Source organism: Nannochloropsis gaditana (assembly GCF_000240725.1).
Source record: "Nannochloropsis gaditana CCMP526 unplaced genomic scaffold scaffold309, whole genome shotgun sequence".
NCBI lineage: Eukaryota > Eustigmatophyceae > Eustigmatales > Monodopsidaceae > Microchloropsis > Microchloropsis gaditana.
The window spans coordinates 27,841-28,850 of NW_005803644.1; the positions used below are offsets into that span (position 1 = coordinate 27,841).

The 1,010-nt window shown below is 61.4% G+C and overlaps 1 protein-coding gene across 1 annotated transcript in view; it reads left to right on the forward strand.

The window, feature by feature from the left end:
- Positions 1 to 78: 78 nt before the first annotated feature.
- Positions 79 to 1,010, forward strand: part of NGA_0399000 (uncharacterized protein) — a 974-nt gene continuing 42 nt past the window's right edge. Inside the window, exons 1-3 of the mRNA XM_005855037.1 lie at positions 79 to 208; positions 474 to 634; positions 784 to 1,010. The exon at positions 784 to 1,010 is cut by the window's right edge and continues 42 nt beyond it. Coding sequence (XP_005855099.1) covers positions 109 to 208; positions 474 to 634; positions 784 to 969 — 447 coding nt within the window. The 5' untranslated portion in view covers positions 79 to 108 and the 3' untranslated portion in view covers positions 970 to 1,010. The remainder of the gene's footprint in view (positions 209 to 473; positions 635 to 783) is intronic.

Genomic DNA, 1,010 nt, shown 5'->3' on the forward strand with positions numbered 1-1,010 from the left:
CCCCCCCCCCTTATCTTCTCAGCGTGGCTCCTTTTAAGCCGCCGTGATTCACAAGCTTCCGCATTTCCTTTCCGTTGCCCACAGGAGAGGAAGAGAGGGGAAGACACCATGTCCTCTCTTTCCCTCCTTGGCAAGAGGGCGATTCTTCTAGCCCGGCGGCCCGTACCGTCTGGGTGCAGGTCGTTCACACGCTCTGCTGTTCGTGCAGGTCAGTAATGCCAGGATGAGAAGGGGTTTGAGAGGGAAGAGCCGCCCGGCGGCCGTGACCCCGACGCATGACAGGGTGAACAAACCGTGGCGCGGTGTACTATGCTGGCATCGATGGGTAACCGGCATCACGGGAGAATTTGGGGAGAAGTAGTGGCGTGGATAAGGGAGGGGAGGGGGAGGGATACCCAGTTCAGGACGAGTGCCTCCCAGAAATCCATCGCCTTCTCCCTCCCACCTTTGCGTCCTTTCCTCTTGCACGCCAGGCGGCGGGGCTGGCCACAACCCTGGTCCCCCCATGCAGCCATTCAAAAGGACAGCAATGCCCGAAGGGCCCCTGTACGAGGAGCACGAATTGATTTGGGACGACCGTGTGGCTGCGGAAATGTGCATTGATTTCGACGCCAGCTTTGTGCCCACGAGGGAGGTAAGGATTGGGAAAAAGAGAGGGGGCGGTTGTCTTTGCCATGGGCATGCGGGACGGAGGGGAGGGAGGGAGAGGGGCCAGGTCACTCTTGAGACTTAACGGTCCTCCCTCCCTCCCTCCCTCCCTCCCTCCCAATCCTTCCCTTCCAGGCGTTTCGATGGTGGCTGGGCGGTTTCGGGTTTTTCTTCGGCCTTTTGGGGCTGGTGGCCCTCACAGACCCAGCGTCCGTGAACCCCTGCGTGAATAAAGCCGAGACCATGCCCGACCTGGGCCTCTCCTTCCTCCCCACAGGGGGCAGCCCCGAGGGAGGGGAGGAGGGGGAGGAAGAGGAGTAGGTGGGGGTATGGTGGGATGGAATGGGAGGGAGGCCGTTCGG